Source organism: Astyanax mexicanus, chromosome 18 (genome assembly GCF_023375975.1).
Source record: "Astyanax mexicanus isolate ESR-SI-001 chromosome 18, AstMex3_surface, whole genome shotgun sequence".
NCBI classification, from domain to species: domain Eukaryota; kingdom Metazoa; phylum Chordata; class Actinopteri; order Characiformes; family Acestrorhamphidae; genus Astyanax; species Astyanax mexicanus.
The window spans coordinates 42,618,119-42,636,843 of NC_064425.1; the positions used below are offsets into that span (position 1 = coordinate 42,618,119).

Below are 18,725 nucleotides of genomic sequence, written 5' to 3' on the forward strand. Positions count from 1 at the left end.
GATCTGTGCCAATATTGACACTTAAATATTGTACTGTATCGGTGCTGATCTTGGTAATTAAATACAGTATCATATTGGTACGGATACTATGCTTAAATACAGCCTCATATTGGTGCCAATACTGGCAATTACAGTATAGTACTATAGTACTAGTGCTGATATGGGTACTTAAATACAGTACTAGTACAGTACTAACTCTGCAACATAAAATACAATATTGTAAAAGTGATATTTCATAGTTTCGTATCAATGCTGATACTGGTACTAAAATACTGTATCGTAATGGTACTGATACTAATGCTTAATGCTGGTACCTAAATAAAACACCAAAACTGTATTTAAATACCAGTATCTGTACCAATATTGGGTTTAATTACTAATATTGTATTTAAATACTCGTATCAGCAGCAAAACTGTTTTTAAGTACCAGTATTATCAATAAAACTGTATTTAAGTACCAGTATTATCAATAAAACTGTATTTAAGTACCAGTATTATCAAAAAAACTGTTTTTAAGTACCAGTATTATCACTAAAACTGTATTTAAGTACCAGTATTATCACTAAAACTGTATTTAAGTACCAGTATTATCACTAAAACTGTATTTAAGTACCAGTATTATCACTAAAACTGTATTTAAGTACCAGTATTATCACTAAAACTGTATTTAAGTACCAGTATTATCACTAAAACTGTATTTAGGTACCAGTATTATCACTAAAACTGTATTTAAGTACCAGTATTATCACTAAAACTGTATTTAAGTACCAGTATTATCACTAAAACTGTATTTAGGTACCAGTATTATCACTAAAACTGTATTTAAGTACCAGTATTATCACTAAAACTGTATTTAAGTACCAGTATTATCAATAAAACTGTATTTAAGTACCAGTATTATCAAAAAAACTGTATTTAAGTACCAGTATTATCACTAAAACTGTATTTAAGTACCAGTATTATCACTAAAACTGTATTTAAGTACCAGTATTATCACTAAAACTGTATTTAAGTACCAGTATTATCACTAAAACTGTATTTAGGTACCAGTATTATCACTAAAACTGTATTTAAGTACCAGTATTGTCAAAAAAACTGTATTAATGTTTCAGATTTGGAACAGACACTGTGTTAAAGCGTCAGTCTGGGGGATGCTATGGTACAGTAGACGGGTGAGGGCAGCATTAGCCGCTGGCAGGGGCAGTACGTTGTGTTTTTTGCGGGAGGCTGGGCAGCGAGGCACATCTGGACTAAACGGTGTCTCTGTGTATCGGCCAGCAGACTCGTCCAAATGCACTCCCTCACCCCGCTCTGCAGCTCAGCCAGCAGACAGACCACACTCTCTCACTCAGTCTCACTCAGTCTCACTGCGTCTCTCTCGCCCTCTCTCTCTCTCTCTTCTTGATTTCAGCATTTCCGTCTGTCCACTGAGACTGGACATCCCAGCAGCACCAGTGTCCAGCTCGTAAACCAGTTCTTGCCATTCAGCAGCTCGTTCCCAGAGAATCGGCCGTCTGTGTTTTATTTGGATCTCCGGCGCCGACTCTGAGCTGGAGTTATAAACTGGGCCAGGGCATGTTCGGTATTTGATGCAAAAGTACTGGAACACCTGCTTCTTTATTGTCTTTTCTGAAATTAGCCGTATTCAAAAAATAATAATTCTGCTTTTGTTGGAGGAACTGTCTCTACTGTCCAGAGAAAACATTCTACTAGATTTTGGAACACTGCTGCTTGAATTCAATGACAAGAGAATTAGTAAGGTCAGAATGTTGGATGGTCACCAGATTAATGCAGACTGAAGTAGAGTAATGTAGAGTCAGGTAGAGCGAGGTAGAGTGAAGAAGAGTAATGTAGAGTGAAGCAGAGTGATGTAGAGTAATGTAGAGTGAGGTAGAGAATTAGAGTAATGCAGAGCGAAGCAGAGTGAAATAGAGTAATGTAGAGTGAAGCAGAGTGATGTAGAGTAATGTAGAGTGAGGTAGAGAATTAGAGTAATGCAGAGCGAAGCAGAGTGAAATAGAGTAATGTAGAGTGAAGTAGAGTAATGTAGAGTGAAGTAGAGTAATGTAGAGTAAAGCAGAGTAATGTAGAGTAAAGCAGAGTAATGTACAGTGAGGTAGAGTAATGTAGAGTAAAGCAAAGTAATATGGAGTGAAGCAGAGTGACGTAGAGTAATGCAGAGTGAAGCAGAGTGACATGGAGTAAAGTAGTGAGGAAGAGTGAAAAAGAGTAATGTAGAGTGAAGCAGAGTAAAGTAGAGTAATGTAGAGTGAGGTAGAGTAATGTAGAGTGAAGTAGAGTAATGTAGAGTGAAGCAGAGTGAAGTAGAGTAATGTAGAGTGAGGTAGAGTAATGTAGAGTGAAGTAGAGTAATGTAGAGTGAAGCAGAGTGAAGTAGAGTAATGTAGAGTAATGTAGAGTGAGGTAGAGTAATGTAGAGTGAGGTAGAGTAATGTAGAGTGAAGCAGAGTGACGTAGAGTAATGCAGAGTGAAGCAGAGTGACATGGAGTAAAGTAGTGAGGAAGAGTGAAAAAGAGTAATGTAGAGTAAAGCAGAGTAAAGTAGAGTAATGTAGAGTAATGTAGAGTGAGGTAGAGTAATGCAGAGTAAAGTAGAGTGAAGTAGAGTGAAGCAGAGTAATGTAGAATAAGGCAAAGTAAGGTAGAGTGAGGTAGAGTAATGTACTTCAGAGTCAATGTTGTAAATTAGGGAATTATTTGAATTGAGCTGCAAAGGTCTGAATTCATAATATCTGAGTTTAAGTCTACAGTACCTGTCAAAAAACTCACTTTTCACAAGATCACACACACACACACACACACACACACACGTGTGTGAAGGTGAAGCAGAGGAATGCATTTGAGTGGAATGTACTCATGGCAGAAAGGTGTGTGTGTGTGTGTGTGTGTGTGTGTGTGTGTGTGTGTAGTCTGGGTCACTGGGCTCTAGTGGAGTTATGGCAGACTACTTAAACTTCCCAAAATATCACACACTTATACTTCCTCTATATAATATTCTACTGGGGTATTAAACAATAAATAATCAAAGGTTCTCCAACCAATTAACTGCTGCATCACTGTCTTCCAATTTATTCTAATACTGTTCTAATCATGAGTAGCTCCTCCCTTTGAGTATACTCAACTATCACACTTTTATACATACGGTATACTCAAACATAAATTAATATATTAAAAAGTGTTTATGCTGCTTTTGTTGGAGTAACTGTCTACTGTCGTGGGATGGAAGACTTACTACTAGATTTTGGAACATTGCTGTGAGCATTTGATTGATTGCATTCAATAACAAAGGCACTAGTGAGGTCAAAATATTGGATGATTATTCCAAACTCCCAAACTTATCCCAAAAATACGGGATGGAGCTCCATCATTCCAGAGAACACATTTCCACTGCTTCACAGCTCAATACTAGGGGACTTATACCCCTCTAGCTCACAACCTGTCATTTAAAACGATGCCAAGTTGCCAAGATAGTAATGAATGGCAGACTGATGACTGCTGTCAGGGTTCTAATCAGTCAGTGGTGCACCTATATTTTCCATTCTCAAGATAGCAATACACCAGAAATGTACCTAAACACACCTCACTTCCAGACCACCATGCCCATCAGCATAGATATATTTATAAACACTTTTGCTATTTAAATGACGCAAAATAAGACTGACTGTTCGCAGGGGGTAAGATAGCAATTAACACTGCCAGATTTATTACCAATCAAGCATTTTTTGGAAGTAGCTTTTAAGTGTTGAGCAGGATCTACAGGCCCAGCTGTAAGAACATCTGTGGGTAAATATGCTGCAGGATGACACAAATTAAGATTCATTACATTCCAACTATCATTTTTCACTGCTGTATTATTTATGTTGTCAATTAATACAAGCAGATCTCAGGATCAGTTCCTGCTTCTAACAGCACTTCTGTTTTTATCCAGCTTTTCCCAGCATCCCACCAGTTCAGCTGACTCCACTTCCCTTTCTTACTGCAGCATGACCAATCACGAGAATGATCTGTATGAGTCTTATTTAAGAAACAACCTACACTAAAAATAAACACAAAGATAAAAAACAAAAATGACTTCCTGTAAGGTTATACAAAGTATTATAATATATATACACTATATATTTATATATTATTTTAAGACCCTTTTATGCCACTAATATAATGTTAATATAATAACATACTTATGCATTTACAAAATTTAAAAGGAGAATTAACTATTAAATATTAGGTCAGATATACAGAGACTGGAATTGCAATAAAAAAACGTTTTAAATATCTAAAATAAATAAAACAAATAGCAAACAGTGATGTCAGTGTTTACCTGGAAACTAATAAAACACAAAAAAAAGCTATCAGTTAGCGGTTCATCCGACATAGCTTGTTTTAACATGGTAAACACGCAGACTACAGTCCGATATGCTCACCTCTGAACGGCAAAAGAGTTAGTGCTGTGTTTAGCGGCTAATGCTAATGCTGCTGCACCTAGCCTTAGTGCTGGAGAAACTTCAGCTTCACTGAAAGCTCAACCTTATGAAGCTGTACTGGCTTTACTGCTCCTTAATATCTGACTAACGCACAGCAGAATTTTGAAAAATATATATTTTTAAATGATTTTAAGTGCGCCTTATAGTTTTAAAAATATTAATGTTTTTGTATTTTATTGTAGTAGTATAAAAAAAAGTCACACTATTGCAATAATACCCTGAAATGTCATTCTATTATATTAGTCCTGTTTTTGTGTTTTTGATAAGATGATAATGTAATTATTGTGATAGGAAAAGGAAAAGGTATATTAGTTGATTTTTGTACTTTTCCTCAGTTGTAAGAGCCTTGATCCAGACTTTAACTGGACCTTTACTTTCATCCTGAATATTTGGTCAGAACACAATATGCCAAAAATCACTGCAGATCACATTTCACGCATTTACTCCAGATAAAAACAAAACTGCTAAATATATATATATATATATATAAAACATATATATAAAACTAAAAGGCCTTTTGAACAGTCTTTTGGAGCGAGCGGCAAAACAAATGAAAGATGGCCACCATCTGTCCGAACCCTCTGGAGACGATGGAGGCCGCGTGGATCTGGCCAGGGCCTCCAGCAGATGATAAACAGGAAAAGATGCCCAGCTGTCTGGAATACCACATCAATGGAGGCAGTGTGAGAGGCCCAGGTTACGTTGTCTGCTTAGGGGCCGCTCAGGGGCCCCGTACTGTACCTACCCTCAGCCTTCAGCCCGTCAGAACACAGCAGACAAAACACACACACATACACACACACACACACACACCGGCTCTGACGAATTACTCTGAGATCATGATAAGATTTCAGAAACCAAGAAACCATGTACCCTCCCATAGGTAAACACTACTAAACATGATCATAGGATCCACACTCTTATTCTGATAGACTGTAATACACTACAGGAAGCATAGGGGGTGCTTTATAATGCTTTATAATGTTTATATGATCCACACACTTATTCTGACAGACTGTAATACACGACAGAAAGCAAAGGGGGAGCTCTATAATGCCTTATAATGTTTATATGATCCACAAACTTGTTGTGACAGACTGTAATACACTACAGGAAATGTAGGGGGCACACTATAATGCTGCATAACATTCACAAAGTCAATGATCCACAAAGTCAATCTAACCAGCTGAATTACACTACCAGAAGTGTAGAGAGCGCTCTATAAATGATCTATAATGTTCAAATGATCCATAAACTCATTCTGACAAACTGTAATATACTACAGGAACTGTAAAGGGCACTCTATAATGCCCTATAATGTTTTTTGATCCACACGGTCATTGTGACAGACTATAACTCCCAACAGGCAGAGTAGTGGACGCTCTATAATGTCCTATAATGTTCAGTTAATCCATATGCTCACTCTGACAGACTGTAATACACTACAAAAAGCGTAGGGGTGCTCTATAACGCTCTATAATGTTTACATGATCCTGATGGGAGCGATCTGGGAAGCCCCCGTCCATGGATTCTGGACGTGTATATCCTTTAATCTACACTTAATATCCTTTTATTTGATAATTATGATCATTCAATAAATATAATCATAATCATTAACAATAAATTGTTCAGACACACCAGTTTTTATTTTTAGAATCTGTTATTCCACTAGGATCTTTGTGTTGTTAGAATATTATGTACATTTAGAAGAGATAAGGTTGTTTCATGTTGCGACAGGATGCAAGGACAAGATGGTGACAACTGCAGAAGGAGATACCCGCTATCTGAGTGATTGTGCTAGTAACCTCTCCTTAGATAGCCTACGCACGCCTGTTCTACGCGGCGCAAAGTCGCAGACAGGCCAGAAGACACCGAAGGCCACGGGAATGGAAAACAACATGATGTTCGGACTTTGTGACGTACACCTTTTTGATGCAACATATGTAATGCATTGTCATGCTTAATCAGTAGTGTAATGTTGATACATTTGAAGAACCAATCATAGAGACAATTATGTCATTATTGATTTTTATAGAACCAATAAGAACATGTATCCTGGTAAAGTAGATTTACATGTAATTGTTATTCAAGTATACCTGTTAATGCATAGACAGAAAAGTCAGACTTTTCCTGTAGCTCTCGAGATTGGAATACTTTACTTTTGACCATCTACAACATTTTTCCTGTAATACTTTTGTCTATTTTCTTACTTTTTGTCTGATTCATCTACTGGCGTGTCTGTAATACTTCAATGATTTTCTTCAGTAAATTGTATTCTAAATTGGATATCCTGACTTCTGGTTTTTCTTGTCCGTCTGGTTCGCAAACATTTTTGCTGTGGTAAATTACCCAACAATCCACATGCTCATTCTGACAGACTGTAATACACTAAAGGAAGAGTAGAGGGCAATCTATAATGCCCTATAATGTTTATTTGATCTACACGCTCATTGGGACAGACTGTAATGCACTACAGGAAGTGTAGGAAGTGCTCTATAATACTCTATTATGTTTGGATAACACACACACATTCACTCTGACAGCCTGTAATATACCACAGGAACTGTAGCGAGCACTCTATAATGCTCTATAATGTACATTCGATCTACACGCTCATTCTGACACACTGTAATACACCTCAGGATAAGTAGTGAAAGCTCTATAATGCTCTATAAAGTTCATATGATGCACACACAAATTCTGACAGATTGTAATGCACTACAGGAAGTGTAGGGGGTGCTCTATAATGTTCTATAATGTTCATATGCTCCACAAACTAATTCCAACAGACTGTTATACACTAAGCAGAGTTAGAAATCCCAGACACAGAGTCGTAGAATGACTTCAAACAGAGTGCTGACCCTTTGTCTTTTGAAGAGACTGTGGGAACTCTGGGTAAAGTGGTGGTATGGTGGGGGCAGGAGGGTGATGGAGGGCAGTTAAGCTGGCCCCTGTAGAAAAAGGAAAAGGTCGCCCTGTTTAAACAAGACAAAGATTACAGTCCAGAAGCTTCCACTCTAATTAGAAGCAAGATGAGGCCAAGCCCGGCCCACGGTACACACTGCCTCTCAGAACTCTTAGAACTGTTTGGACCCGTCAATCATTCAAAGAACCTAACCTCAAAAGTTGAATTTTGGGTTGTGTAGATGATGATCCCAAACCAACGCATCCCTACTTGCTCCCCAACCCATTCGATTTAAAAGTATTGGATGGAGCTCCATCATTCCAAATACACCCAGTTCCGCTGCTCCACAGCCCATGTCTGGCATCAGGAAAGATGCCAATAAGTTCATGTTTATATGTGTATATATACTTATATTTGGACGTAGTTAGTCTGTGGGAGGCACTGGTAATCAAGGTAAGATGGACAAACACTTCAGAAATGAGTAGCATTTTTGATAAATAACTGTATGTAAAATCGCACTAAAACTGTAATAGATTAAATCAGTTCAACAGTGCAACAATGGAAAGTCCAGTAGTCTTTCTCTCAATACAGTTGAATGGACAGTCCAATGATTGGTTCTATAATTAGCAACATAACACAGTCTGACCAGTGATAACTTAACACAGTACAATGTGGGACATCCCGAAGGACGCTATGCCAAAGAATTAAGCCTCGCCATGACTATCATATCATTAGCCGCTAACCACAGCACTAGCTCTTTCACCATTCAGGGTTGAATATATTGGACTGTAGTCTGAGTGTTTGCCATTTTAAAACAAGCTATGTGGCCCAAACAGCTAGTTGATAGCACCCTGGCTTGCCAGAACACTCAGGGTTCCTCAGTATGGTGCTAATGGGTAACATTTATGTTCCGCTAGCACTGCGGTTAGCAGCTAATGCTAATGCTGCTGCACCCAGCCTTAGTGCTGGAGAAACTTCACTAAAAACTCATCCTTAGACAAAAAAATCTGGAAATCTAAGATTGCTGTAAATAAACGGAAGCGCTTTACAGTTTTTAAAAAAGAAATCTGCATAGATTAACATCCAGCACTCGTTTGATTTTGAAAGATTTATTTATTTATTTTTTACTTAGGTGTTTCCTCTAGCTTTTCCATTAGAAGGGAAACATGGCGACACCCTTGCTCACTTCAATGTAGGCATCCTTACTAGTGTCTCTTAATGCGCCTTATAATCCGTTGCAAATTATAATTATTTCAATGTGTAACTGCCATTCAAAAAGTTGTGTAGTCCAAGACTAGCTCCTGGTACAGTTCTGGTTTTGACTGTTGCCATCAGGTATGAAGGAGCTGCTGGTCCGTTTTTGGCTTTGTAGGCCAGCGTCAGGGTTTTGAATTTGATGCGGGCGGCAACAGGAAGCCAGTGGAGGGAACATTTAATGTGCTTTTAACACGTTCTCACCACAAATGAATCACTTTTGGGTTCATTTTGGAAAGAAACGAAACCACGTCCTCTTACGGGTCTTGTTGGGGTTGTTTTGGTTCACACCTGAATGCCATAATATGCAATTATTGATCATTTAAAACAACTTATTGCTTCTGACAGCAGATAAACAGTTAATCCGCAGCAACAGCGGCAGTAGGGCAGCAGTGCCAGAGCTAAAAATAGAGAGTTGAGCAACTTGGCTTGAGTATCTGAACTGGGGCTGGAACTGGGGCTGGAACTGGGGCTGAAGCTGGGGCTGGGGCTGGAACTGGGGCTGGAACTGGGGCTGGAGAAGGAACTGGGGCTGGAACTGGGGCTGGAGCTGGGGCTGGAGCTGGAACTGGGGCTGGAGCTGGGGCTGGGGCTGGAGCTGGGGCTGGAACTGGGGCTGGAACTGGGGCTGGAACTGGGGCTGGAACTGGGGCTGGAACTGGGGCTGGAGAAGGAACTGGGGCTGGGGCTGGAGCTGGGGCTGGAGCTGGGGCTGGAGCTGGGGTTGGAGCTGGGGTTGGAGCTGGAGCTGGGGTTGGAGCTTCAGCTGGGGCTGGAGCTTCGGCTGGAACTGGGGCTGGAGAAGGAACTGGGGCTGAGGCTGGAGAAGGAACTGGGGCTGGAGCTGGGGTTGGAGCTGGGGTTGGAGCTGGGGTTGGAGCTGGGGTTGGAGCTGGAGCTGGGGTTGGAGCTGGAGCTGGGGTTGGAGCTTCAGCTGGAGCTGGAGCTGGAGCTGGGGTTGGGGTTGGGGCTGGAGCTGGAGCTGGGGTTGGAGCTGGGGCTGGAGCTGGAGCTGGAGCTGGGGCTGGGGCTGGGGCTGGGGCTGGGGTGTGTGGGAGCTTGGGGGAAAGTGGTAGTGTAAAAATGAAGGTTTAACTGGAGGAGGAGGAGATGATGAAACAGACGAGAAAGAGCGTCCGTCATCACTGTAACCACAGCCATGTCCTCTGGCACGCTGTTCCCACAATTCCCCTTCCCGTCCCTCACCGAGCGCTCGTCAGAACCTCCCGGAGGAGGAACCTTGAGCACAGTGAAGGGAGAACAGAGGAGCTGAGCTGGAGCTGAGCTTTAGCTGAGCTGGTCTTTGGGCTCTGGGCCCCGAGGATGTTCTCGGTTCTCCGGAGCTCGGCGCTGCCGGCGGACCACAGGCTAAACAGCGGTTACTTTATATAAAATCTTAAATCCAGGGTTCTGCCCTGAGGTTTGCGTAATGACAAAGAAGCGTCTCTGTAAAAAGCGCCTCCGCCAGGCGCATTGCTCCTCTCCGCACTTTAATTAAACCCTCTGACCTTTCTGTAAACACGTGCTGGAGATGCGCCTCTCCACCCCCAGACCTGCCATTCATCACCCCGACTCCGCCCACACTACACCTCGACTCCGCCCTCCTCCTCCACACTCAGTACAACTTGTGAGGCCTGACCTGTTCAGTATCTACTATTATTTATTATCCAGAATCCACTACAAATTATTCTGTATCCACTATGAATTATCATTAAGTATCCACAGTAAATTATGATTCAGTATCCACCTCAAATTGTTCTGTATCCACTATGAATTATGATTCAGTATCTACTATAAGTATCCACTAAGAACCTTTCAGTGTACACTACAAATTATTCTGTATCCACTATGAATTATGATTCAGTATCTACAATAAATTATGATTCAGTATCCACCTCAAATTGTTCTGTATCCACTATGAATTATGATTCAGTATCTACTATGAGTATCCACTAAGAACAATTCAGTGTCCACTACAAATTATTCTATATCCACTATGAATTATTATTCAGTATCTACAGAGAATTATTACTGAGTATCCACTAAGAAATTATTATTGAGTAACCACTATGAATTATTATTCAGTATACACTACAGATTATTCTGTATCCACTATAAATTATTATACAGTATCCACTACAATTTATCATTCAGTATTCACTACGAATTATTATGAATAATCAATACAGAGCAATTAAATAGGCCATAGCAAACATTGCATTATGGTTAATGAATAATTCATAGTGGATGCTTAACAATGCATAGTAGATACTGAATAACTAAAAGTGGAATTAAAGATTAAATGCATCCAACAAGATCCAAAGCCCAAAGCCACGCCCACCTCTTATATAGCAGGCAAAACACAGCGCATCCAACAAGAATTACAGTCCAAAGCCACGCCCACCTCTTATATAGCAGGCAAAACACAGTGCATCCAACAAGAATTACAGTCCAAAGCCACGCCCACCTCTTATATAGCAGGCAAAACACAGCGCATCCAACAAAAACCAATTACAGCTATACCAGTGAACACACACTCAACCAACCAGTATTGTTGCATTCCACCACCACTAGGGGTTCTGTAGATAGTCAAGTTAATGAAACACTGCTGGTTTCTGATATTATGGCCTTTAGTCTAATGAGTAAAGCAGGAATTACCCTGAATGCACTGCAGCGAGCCGTCCTCAGCTCTAATGGTGAAGGTTTCCCCCGGGTTCACCTGCACCAGGATCACCTGAGGAGAGACAACAGCTCATCAGACCACCTGTACATGTCCCAATACTTATGTCCTCAATGTTCATGTAGTGCAGATGTCCCACCTGTTGTGCTGCTTCTCCGTTCACCATGGGCGGCATCATGGCCACGTCGCCACTCAGCAGCGGCGGTGGCAACTCCAGCGGCATGGGGTCCGTCATCATCATGGTGACGTACATTCATGGAGAAATACACTGGACTGGCCTTCTGAAAAAGAAATTAATAAAAGAGATTAATGACAGAGCAGTGTTGTGTGAGGTAGAGAGAGTCTTAGCGAGGCAGACTGACATAGAGGGAGAGCCAATGAAAATCCAAAAATCAGTGTCTCAGAAAATGAGAATATTATATAAGACCAATTGGTACTTTTGTCAGTGTGGGCAGTGTGCCAAGTCCTGCTGGAAAATGAATGTCAGTAGCAGAGGGAAGCTGTAAGAGATGAAGTGCTGTAAGATTTTGTGGGAAAACAAAACTGCACTGACTTTAGACTTGATAATAAAACACAGTGGATCAACACCAGCAGATATCAGACATGTCTCTTTATCCAAACCATCACTGATTGGTGGAAACTTCACACTGAACGTCGAGCAGTTTGGACTGTGTGTCTCTCCACTCTTCCTCCAGACTCTGCTCCCTTGATTTCCTTTAAACGAAATGTGAAATTTGCTGATGATCAGTGATGGTTTGTTTAGAGAGTCATGTCTGATATCTGCTGGTGTTGATCCACTGTGTTTTATTATCAAGTCTAAAGTCAGTGCAGTTTTGTTTTCCCACAAAATCTTACAGCACTTCATATCTTACAGCTTCCCTCTGCTGATGAGAACTTTTATAGAGATGCAGATTTCATTGTCCAGCAGGACTTGGCACACTGCCCACACTGAGTACCAAAATGACCAATTGGTCTTATATATAATATTCAAATTTTATGAGACACTGATTTTTGGATTTTCATTGGCTGTAAGCCACAATAATCATCAACAATAAAAGAAATAAACGCTTAATATAGATCACTCTGTGTGTAATACATCTATATAATATACGAGTTTCACATTTTCAACTGAATTATTTACTGAAATAAAGCGATATTTCAATGATATTCTTTTTTTTATGTACTGTATATATAACAGAGCATCAGCTGTCACTCTCTTCACAAACACTCCTCCCGCTGAGATGCTCCAACATCCCACAGGTCAAAGTGAGGATGCTACGTAACACTGCGAGCTAAACGAGGTCTCGCTCGGCTCGGGCCGGAGGAGTGTGAGCTGAGCCGTGACTCAGAGCTGCAGTGTGAGAAAAATAACGGAATAAAATAATATCGGTCACGCAACACCCTCAATTTCCTGTTTCCTGCTGGCAGAGCGCTGAGGGCCAGCTGTGGCCTGCTATTGCGCAACACAGCTAACAGCACACAGCTGCTTACACACACACACACTCAAACACACACACTCTCGAGACGTGCCATGCACTTACACCAGTCCCAACCAAATATGCAGTCTGGTGTCCGGCGGCCACATCCGCTTACTAACAGGTCCACTAACAGAACACACACACACACAGACTATACACACACACACACACACACAAACACAGACTATACACACGTGTTTACAGTGTTTACAAACACAGCAGGGTTGGCCTGCTGAAATCATCTGAAAGGAGGTCAATGTAGACAGTACCTACTGCAGTGTTATTACAGCAGTTTAGCCCCGCCCATTCAGCCTACAGCAGTTTAGCTCCGCCCTATTTAACCTACAGCAGATTAGCATCATCCATTCAATTTACAGCAGTTTAGCCCTGCCTATTCAGCCTACAGCAATTTAGCTCCGCCCATTCAACCTACAGCAGTTTAGCCCCGCCCATTCAATTTACAGCAGTTTAGCTCCATCCATTCAACCTTCAGCAGTTTAGCTCCGCCCATTTAACCTACAGCAGATTAGCACCATCCATTTAACTTACAGCAGTTTAGCCCCACCCATTCAAACTACAGCAGTTTAGCTCCACCCATTCAGCCTACACCTTTATACACCGTGCTTTAGAAGTGGGCGATATGGCCCCTAAATAATATCACAATATTTCAGGGTATTTTTGCAATAACGATATTCTTATTCTTATTCTTGTAATATAAAAAACAAAATGTTAATAATTCCAACAGTACACTACTGCAACAAAATCAAAGTTTCAAACATTCAGTAGAAACAAAAAATCTGTAAATGTTTGTCTGTAAATTGTATTTATTATAATATTTAATTATAATAATAATGTCACAAAATAAATAGTGTTATAAAATAGACAAAAAAACAAATCTACCACAATTATACACAAATACCATTAAAACTTAATAGATAATAATTAATAGATTGTGTATGATTCAAAATAGCACACCCAGGCTGTGCTCCTATCTGCAGTATACAGTGGTAAAAACATTAAACACAACACAATCATAATTATACATAATTAATCCCCACCAATTTATCAAACGCCTCAACCAGTTTACACCCATCAGTACCAGTTTACCCACACCAGTTTAACCAGCCATAAAACACACATTCTCTCTCTCTTCCTCTCCATTATTTCTCCCTCTCCTTTTCTTCTTCTCTCTACCCTCTCTTTTCCTCTTTCTTTGATATTTTTTCTTCCTCCCTCTGCACAAATTTTTGTCCCTATCATTTATTTTTCTCTCTTTTTACCTCTCCTTCTTTAGCTCTCTTCTTTTCTATTCTTTATCTCAAGCTCCTTCATTTCTTACTCTTTTTATTCTCTTATTTATCCCTTAAGAATAAAGCGGAGGAGCAGATCAGTGGATATTCAGAAATTCCAAATTTACAGCTTTTTGTCCCTCAACTCCGCCCGCCTCTCTGTCCACCTGCCACTCCGCCCAACATCCCAGCCCACCACTCCGCCCCACCCGGTGTAGAGGAGTGGACCTGGTCTCACAGACGCTGCTGACTCTTCGGGAATCCAAGGACTGTTAGGATTTGCGGGCGGCGGCAGGAATGCAAACACCGGAGTGTGTGAGCGCACACCATCCACACACCAGAGAAACAGCTGTCACACCATTAAAAACACAGTTCAGCCAATCACAATCACCCAGTCCCTGATTCAATACACCACTATACTATTACTGCCCAATCTCTGCACAATCACTGCACTATAACTACACAATCAATGCACTACTACTGCACAATCACTGCACTACTACTGCACAATCACTGCATTATAACTGCTGAATCACTGCACTACTACTGCACAATCACTGCACTATAACTACACAATCAATGCACTACTACTGCACAATCACTGCACTACTACTGCACAATCACTGCATTATAACTGCTGAATCACTGCACTACTACTGCACAATCACTGACCTATAACTACACAATCAATGCACTACAACTGAATAATCACTGCATTATAACTGCTGAATCACTGTACTATTACTGCACAATCACTGCACTACCACTGCACAATCTCTGCACTATAACTACACAATTACTGAATTATAACTGCTCAATCACTGCACTACTACTGCACAATCACTGCACTACTACTGCACAATCACTGCACTACTACTGCACAATCACTGCATTATAACTGCTCAATCACTGCACTACTACTGCACAATCACTGCACTACTACTGCACAATCACTGCACAATCACTGCACTACTACTGCACAATCACTGCACAATCACTGCACTACTACTGCACAATCACTGCACAATCACTGCACTACTACTGCACAATCACTGCACTATAACTGCACAAATACTGAACTACTAATGCTCAATCACTGTCCTATTACTGCACAATCACTGAACTACTATTGTACTTTTACTGCCCAATCAGTGTACTATTACTTCACAATCAGTGTACAACCACTGCAATATAACAGCATAAACCACTGAACTACTACTGTACAATTACTGAACAATCATTGCACGATCACTGCACTCTCACTGCACCAATCAGTGCAGAGTGCTAGAGTCACTAGAGTCTGTAAATCAATGCATTACTGTTGCACATTCATTGCATTACTGTTGCACACTTATTGCATTATTGCTGCACTATCACGACACTCCAGGTGCACATCACTGCATTGTCACAGCACAATATCTGCATGACTACTGCACTATCATGGCACAACCACGTTCTACTGCACGATCTGTGAACTATTTCTGCAAAACTGCATGACTATTGCACAATCACTGTGCAACTACTGCACAAATCAGTGCACAACTGCAGTCCCTGTACGTCGTTGCACTACTACTGCACAAGGACACCCAGTGCAGTGGTGGATGGAAGATTCAGATCCAGCAAGACAAAGACAGAAAAACTCCCAAACCTACAGTCAGTAACACTATAGCGTGCATATGTGAACAGAACCACCAGAAGTGTGGTAATAGTGCAGAGACATTTACAGGCAGGCAGACAGACAGACAGTGTGATTGAGAGAGAGACATGAGCTGTTGCTATAGGTATGGACTTGGCTGGAGTTGGAGACAGCTGCAGTTGTCAGGGCTGTCTGATATCTGCTTATTAGCACTGCTTAATCACAGACCTGGAGATGTGTTCTACAGTCAGACCGGATTGCAGTAGGTGAAGTGATACCACACACTGCATCAAGGTAAAAGATGTTCTGGTTTAGGAAAAGGAAGAGCACAGTAGTATGCCGTCCCACATCACATCGCCACATCCATCGTCACATCCAACGTCAAATCCATCCATTATCTCATCCATCGTATCGTTCATCATTACATCCAACACCACATCCATCGCCACTCCTTTCGCCACATCCATCATCACTTCCACAGTCACATCTATCGTCATATTCAATGTAACATCCATCGCCACACCCATTACCACATCTATTGCCGCAATAGTCACAACCATCGTCACATCCAATGTACCATCCGTCATCTCATCCATCGTCATATCCATTGTCCAATCCGTTGTTTCATTAGTCGTCACATTAATCATCACATCTGTCATCACATCTATCGTCATTTCCAACACATTGAAAGATGATTTTTTTTATTAAATTGCAATATTGTCTTATATTTCTCTTTTAAGCCTTTCTTTGTGAACTCTTGTCACATGCTTTTTGGACATTGCAGGTTCAGGTGTAATCATTAAAGACCTCAGATAGTCACCCACACGATTGAGTTGGGCTGTGGTGTCGGGCCATGGTGTGAACCATCAGTGCCAGGCTCCGGCCTGGCTATTGTCAGTGTCTGAGCTTAGAAAATACTTCTGAATAAAGCTGTATCTTCCTGCACTGTAGGTCTTATAGAATCTTCTTTTTTCCATCATGATTAATAACAGACGAAGATGAGATGACCATATGTGTTTTCAATCACTGCTTTAGAAATATATAAAAATTTGACCAGTCTCATTCAATGTCAAATTCATCGTCAAATTCATCGTCACATCCAGCGTCACATGCAGCGTCACATGCAGCGTCTCATCCAGCGTCTCATCCAGCGTCTCATCCAGCGTCTCATCCAGCGTCTCATCCAGCGTCACATCCAGCGTCACATCCAGCGTCACATCCAGCGTCTCACCCAGCGTCACATCCAGCGTCACATCCAGCGTCACATCCAGCGTCACATCCAGCGTCTCATCCAGCGTCACATCCAGCGTCACATCCAGCGTCTCACGCAGCGTCTCATCCAGCGTCTCATCCAGCGTCTTAACGTGACCCCAAGTACGATTAGACAACTGTAATCGAAATGCCACCAATCAGCCCTGCAGTGGAACAGAGGCCAGCGTTGGTGTTAATAGACTAAATAAAAAAATAACACTGTTATCCAACTAATGAAAATGTGGAGTTCTGAGAGATGGTCTGAGACACAGACACTTTGGGGGCGTGTCTACAGAGATGAGAGAATCGGTGACAGTGTTTGTTCAGTGTTGCACATATTATCAGAGCATCAAAGAAGGTGATGAGCAGCGAGAGGATCCGGACAGTGCTGGATCTTCTGGACAGCTGGGAGACGCTCTATAATTTAATGTGGAGAGAAGCAGAAGAGACGTTCAGACTCAGCATGTTGTGGGTTTGCGTTTGGCCCTGTAGAGACGAGGAATTACACCTTTGGTCTTCTGTGGGTTACCATTTCATTACAGACGTCTCCACGCAAAGAGGAGGACATCTGAGAATGAGCTAGAAGCTGGAGGATACTGTGCAGAGTGAAACTTACAGATTTCATCTAAGAATCCAGTTAAAAAGTCATGATTTTTACATGGTTCCACTACTCAGGTTCTGTTTGTTTGGAGCACTTTTGCTGGAGAACCACAACGCAGGCAGTTTATTCCCATTGATACCTCCACATCAGAACAACTGACCCCTTAACACTTCTTCAGGGGGCATCCCAGCTTTCCTCAGGGTTCAGAACTAATGCAAAAATGTTAATTCCTAGATCAGTAGCCGGTTGCAACCCATATGTTGAATGTAGTTAGTCTCGGTTGCACAACAGAGACTTCAGGTGTAACTTAAAGAACCCTTAAGGATTATATTTTCTGTAGTAACTTATAAGATGATCAGGATGTATCATCAGACATGAAAAAAAACATGTTAAGTTTAAGCACTGTCAGCAGAGCTTCAGCCAGTATTTTCTTATTTGAACTGCACGGAAATCTGTGTGGGATGCACCTTCTGAATCTTCCAACGCCATTCCCCAATCCCATTTTCACACTCAGGGTTGCCAGGTATAGACGACAGCAAGGCAAACAGTGCTTTGCAGCCATGGAAACAGGCAAGCTGGCTTTTGTGCTGAACAGGTAATCACTGAGCTTCAGTAAGGTTGCTACTTGCAGAAATCGGACCTTCCAGGACTGCAGTTGCCAACCCATGCTCAAGACCAAAGACCAACACTCAAGGTCCAAAACTCAAGGTCCAACATCCCTATACACAATCCTCAAACCTCAAAGCCCAGTACTCCAAACCTATGGTTGTATACCCTAAAACTAATACCCTAAATCCAGCTGCAATTGATGGAATCAACAGAAAGTGACAAATCCAGGTTCTGTTTCTCATATAATTACATCAGATTACATCTGCTTTTGCTGTGGAGCGACACACTGCTCCAACTACTGGTGTGATGATCTAAGGAGCCATCATATATGGCAGTCGGTCACCCCTAGTAGTGATGCAAGGGACATTTAACAGTTCAGCTATTTGTGCAAGACATCGTGAAGCCACACGTGTTGCCTCTAATAGTAGTTATTATTAGTGCTGGGTGGTATGGCCAAAAATGCATATCGCAGTATTTTGACAGTGGCGCCTCTAGTGGTATGGCGGTATGAGAGAAACAC

The 18,725-nt window shown here is 41.3% G+C and overlaps 1 protein-coding gene across 1 annotated transcript in view; it reads right to left on the bottom strand.

Annotated features, from left to right (window-relative positions):
* fndc3ba (fibronectin type III domain containing 3Ba) overlaps nt 1–18,725 on the bottom strand; it is a 121,924-nt gene that overhangs the window by 78,810 nt on the left and 24,389 nt on the right. The window contains exons 2-3 of the mRNA XM_049467293.1: nt 11,481–11,622; nt 11,320–11,395 (exon numbers count right to left, since the gene is read on the bottom strand). Of these exons, the coding sequence (XP_049323250.1) occupies nt 11,320–11,395; nt 11,481–11,594 (190 nt within the window). The 5' untranslated portion in view covers nt 11,595–11,622. The remainder of the gene's footprint in view (nt 1–11,319; nt 11,396–11,480; nt 11,623–18,725) is intronic.